The sequence below is a fragment of the Poecilia reticulata genome, linkage group LG7, assembly GCF_000633615.1.
Source record: "Poecilia reticulata strain Guanapo linkage group LG7, Guppy_female_1.0+MT, whole genome shotgun sequence".
In the NCBI taxonomy this organism is placed as follows: Eukaryota; Metazoa; Chordata; class Actinopteri; order Cyprinodontiformes; family Poeciliidae; genus Poecilia; species Poecilia reticulata.
Window position 1 is genome coordinate 9,216,787 of NC_024337.1, and position 4,165 is coordinate 9,220,951.

A 4,165-nucleotide genomic window follows, 5' to 3' on the forward strand; every position below is an offset into this window, starting at 1 on the left:
AAGCAACACAGTAATCTATTCCTGATAATCAATCATTTTTGCCTCCCAGTCATTCTGTTTTGGCAAACACTAAATCTAATTCCCAAATCCCAGTTAACATTGATTTCTGCCAAAACCAAAATTTTTACTCAGTTATTCAGAAATTCAAGTGCTCAGTTTTTTCTTAATATAATTTTATTGCAAAATATTTACATTACAAACGCCAGTTACTGGGTTAAACTACAAAAAAAACACAACAGGGCGAGCTCTCCCATTTAGTAAAGTACTGCAAAGATTAGGGGCAGTTATTAGGATATAAAAATCAAAATGCACTAAAGATATATTTGGAAGCAATACTTTAATAATGATCCCTCCCTAATGTTTTATAAAACAACAACAACAAAAATTGGCATTAAGATAGGGTTAAGGTTGCTTAAGGTTGTTAAGGTTGTTTTTATCATTCATCTGTTCACCAAACAGTGAACACTGAGGTCCATCCGAGGGTTAGAAAGGTTTGAGACAGAAAACAAATAAATAGGAAGTGAATGTTACTACCATTACCATAGTATGTACTTAGACGTTCCTTTATAAAATACAATCCATAACATGTTGTCGCTTAACTATAAATGTGTGTTCTGTATTGGCATCTAACAGCTCTCAAGGTTGAATAAATACAACAAAGAAATGCAACTAATGTTACATTCTGGATAAACGAGAGGGTCAGCTGGCTGCTCGTTTGCAAGCTGTTCATCAGAACTGAAAGGCGTCAGCGGGTCTCACCCTTCTCCACTCCTCTCTCGTAGCTGTCGAAGAGAGTGTGCAATCTGGCGCAGTTATACATCACAAACACGCCTCCTCTCGGCCCTTTGGTAGACACGCCCCCTTCCCTCTGGACGTCCAGCGTCACCTGGACACACGGACCTCGATAATGCTCACTACATTCTTCAAAATCCCGTCAGCCTGAAGGAACTGATTCTAGTTAAGAGACGTGTTTGACACCACAAAACGGCCCAAAAGCGGGTTCATTTAAGCGATGTAGGCATCTTTACGAACATACAATCTTTGCGCAGAACCAACTGCATGACAAGTTCAGGCGTAAAGGGAGTTTTAACTCACAGGGCTTGTGTGAACTGTTGATAGCAGCTCAAATCTGACCGTGGCGGAGGTCATGACTTTGATGATATCATCCCAGGTCTGACCTGCAACAGGAGTTAATTTGACTCATTTACACTTAACATACAGTACAGAGCATCACTCGGGTTGCCCTTCAAAACATTTACACACACAGAGCACATACAGGAAGTGGCACAGGCAGTCACATTCTGTAAAATTGAAATAAATGTCTAGAATTGTAGCGTCACAAAACGTTAAAAGTACAGACTTCTGCAAAAGCAATTTGCCTAAGGAGCCGAACACTTTAAAAATCAATACGCACCCTCTACTTTATCTCCATACTTCATCTCTGAAGCCTCCTTCATCTGACCTTTTCTCAGCCTGGATGAGAGGAAAATAGAAGCTACATTTACACCAAAGTCTGGGTTAAAAACAAATGGCTACAACACAAACAGGAGGAAAAAAAATCACTGGTCTTTCATTTAGTTATTATAGAAATGTAATTTAGTAATTAGTGGTAGTAGTGAAGGTGGTAGTAGTGGTAGTCTGGTAAATTTATAAAACAAGCCATGAGATAAAAAGACTTAATAAATACAAACAACAATGAATCTTACTGTAGGTACTGTGCAGCAGTGAGGTGAGAACCAGGGGTCTTCACAGGCCCACACACAAGATGCCTCTGCAGCCAGAAAGAGTGAAAGCAGGTTAAAAAAGTACGAACACAATAAGCTGCACTGTTGTGTTTGTATACGTGTGTGTGAGAGAGCAAATGATGGTGGTTACTTGAGAGTGTGTCGCTCCACTGGCTCTCCACAGCACTGCTATCTGCTGCTGGCGAAACTCATCCTGACAAGAAGTCACATGTAGCACTGTTACCATGGTTTCCTGGGGGGGAAAAAATGAAGCCAGGAAGGACATTTTTTGTGAGAACAAAGAGAATCCTGCAACATGTGGTATTTGTGTGCTTCGACGTGTGTGTTTGTTTGTCTCACGGTGATGTCGGCCATGGACAGATCGAGTTGTGCCAGGTGGGAAACGCTGTCTCTGTGAACTAGAAATAACAAAAAAAAGAGAATCAAGTTACTGTTCAGCATCCGTCTTCTCATCTTTTCTTATATTTGATTTCCTAAACCTGGTCGAAAACATCCAGCACATTTTGTAGCAAGATTTTTTAAAGTACTGCACCTGGTTTTATTACAGGTACAGTGACTGAACTGTCACACGATAAAAGCAAACTACTGGAAATATTTTTATAAGTTAAACATTTTTCTAAAATAAACAGTTTCCGTGTTGCAGCTGGACTCTAAAGTTGATCATAAGCATTGTGCTCTATTATTCCTCAACATGGCGCGGTGCTGTATGGCAGACATCTCTACTTGTCATTTGTCTGTTCAACTGAGACTGAAGTATTGCAGTTTGTTCAGGTGGAACTTTACATATCTGAGTCCTGCCGCCAGACTCTTTTTAGGGACAAGAGACTTTTTTTTCTACCAACACTTTAAAACCAACGATATTTGTTCAGACTTTTGGACCATCAGGAAGCTTAGCATTTAGCATGCTGAGTCCTGAAAATTTTAAAAGGTTTTGATTGTTTTTGTCATTTATCTGCGTATTGCATGGTTTGACATTTGCTGGGGCACCCCCTCTTGGGAAGACTGGCAACATTCTTATTTTTCTTTTTACTTCTCACAGTAAAATTGTGTGCTTAGATCCAGTAGGAAATATACATTTTGGTATATATGTGTGCTAGTGAAACAACAAACAGCTGAACAATTCTTAACCCCAAATAAGCATACCATGCAACACCCCATCTAGTGGGTAAATACAAGCAAAAAATGGCCATTCATATTCAGAACACAAGCCGCCTAACCAGTTAATATTCAACATTTACATTTACATCTTCATTGCCTACAACAAATCAACCCAGGTGAAAAAAAACGTATACTTTAGTATACTTCAAACATACTTAAATTTRTGAAAGTACACTTTAAGTATACTAAATATTAAGTGTACTACCTATAAGTATATCTGAAGTATACTAAAAATACACTTGTACCAATTTCGAAATTAGAACTTTAAACACACTTAAACATAATTGTACCAAAATGCACTTTTAATATATTAAATAAAAGTATACTTTAATTGAACAAAATATGAATGAATATGTATGAATTTTTAAGTGCCTTAATAATCTTTTACTATTTATTAAAATTGCATACAATAAAAAAATGATAATCATGAAGAAAGTACCCAATCCATTTTCAGATGTCTGATGTAAAACCTTATAATCAAAGGCATTAGCTCCAGTTAATATTCCAGACCAGATGGTGGCGGTATTGCACATTTTCATTTATTTAAAAAAACGCCACAAAGAGAAGAGAAAACTTGAATCAGGGAAGATAACGGACGCTGTTCAAATTAGCCATTTTTACTCGCATAATATTGCCTTCAAAGTAGAGGGCCTTGACAATAGTTACTAATTTTGGTAAATTCAAGCTGGTGACGTCCTAATTCGAGTTAGACGAAAAGATAAGGGACAACAACCGAAGGAAATTAAATGTGTGTCACAAAAGGAGCCCCGAGGGATGAAGGCTGCTAAGTGTTGCTAGCTGGTGGTAAGTTTGCTTATTAATTATCTTCCTTTAATTATAAACAGTGCAGTAAAGATATATAACTTACGTTGGTTTCTTAAATAATTATTTTATCAATTTTATTGTGACTTGTATGATTATTACAATGGTAATCATTCATCTTCATGTTATAACTGCATGGAGGCTGTTTGTTTCGACTTATACTTTAATTCATAAACTAACCTGGTTTTAATTAAGCTCCATAAGACAGATAGACTTTGATATTGTGAGGTTGTTGTTCCAACTCGTTCATCAATGATTTTATCTTCAACATATGTTTGCAGTCTAACTAAGCAAATGAAGATGAAAGAGGAACCCAGAGAAATCGGGTGTTAGAAAGCCTAAAGACTTTCTGTCTCAGAAGAAGCTCTGACTCCACCAGATCACCAACCAGCTCTAAGGATGAACCTCCACATTGTCTTCATGATGTAAGTTTGTTTTTT

At 37.3% G+C, this 4,165-nt stretch overlaps 1 protein-coding gene across 1 annotated transcript in view; it reads right to left on the minus strand.

Moving 5' to 3' along the window:
• The window catches only part of dalrd3 (DALR anticodon binding domain containing 3), an 11,693-nt gene that overhangs the window by 3,843 nt on the left and 3,685 nt on the right, over nucleotides 1-4,165 (minus strand). The window contains exons 4-9 of the mRNA XM_008413215.2: nucleotides 2,085-2,143; nucleotides 1,876-1,977; nucleotides 1,707-1,771; nucleotides 1,415-1,473; nucleotides 1,096-1,178; nucleotides 760-886 (exon numbers count right to left, since the gene is read on the minus strand). Of these exons, the coding sequence (XP_008411437.1) occupies nucleotides 760-886; nucleotides 1,096-1,178; nucleotides 1,415-1,473; nucleotides 1,707-1,771; nucleotides 1,876-1,977; nucleotides 2,085-2,143 (495 nt within the window). The remainder of the gene's footprint in view (nucleotides 1-759; nucleotides 887-1,095; nucleotides 1,179-1,414; nucleotides 1,474-1,706; nucleotides 1,772-1,875; nucleotides 1,978-2,084; nucleotides 2,144-4,165) is intronic.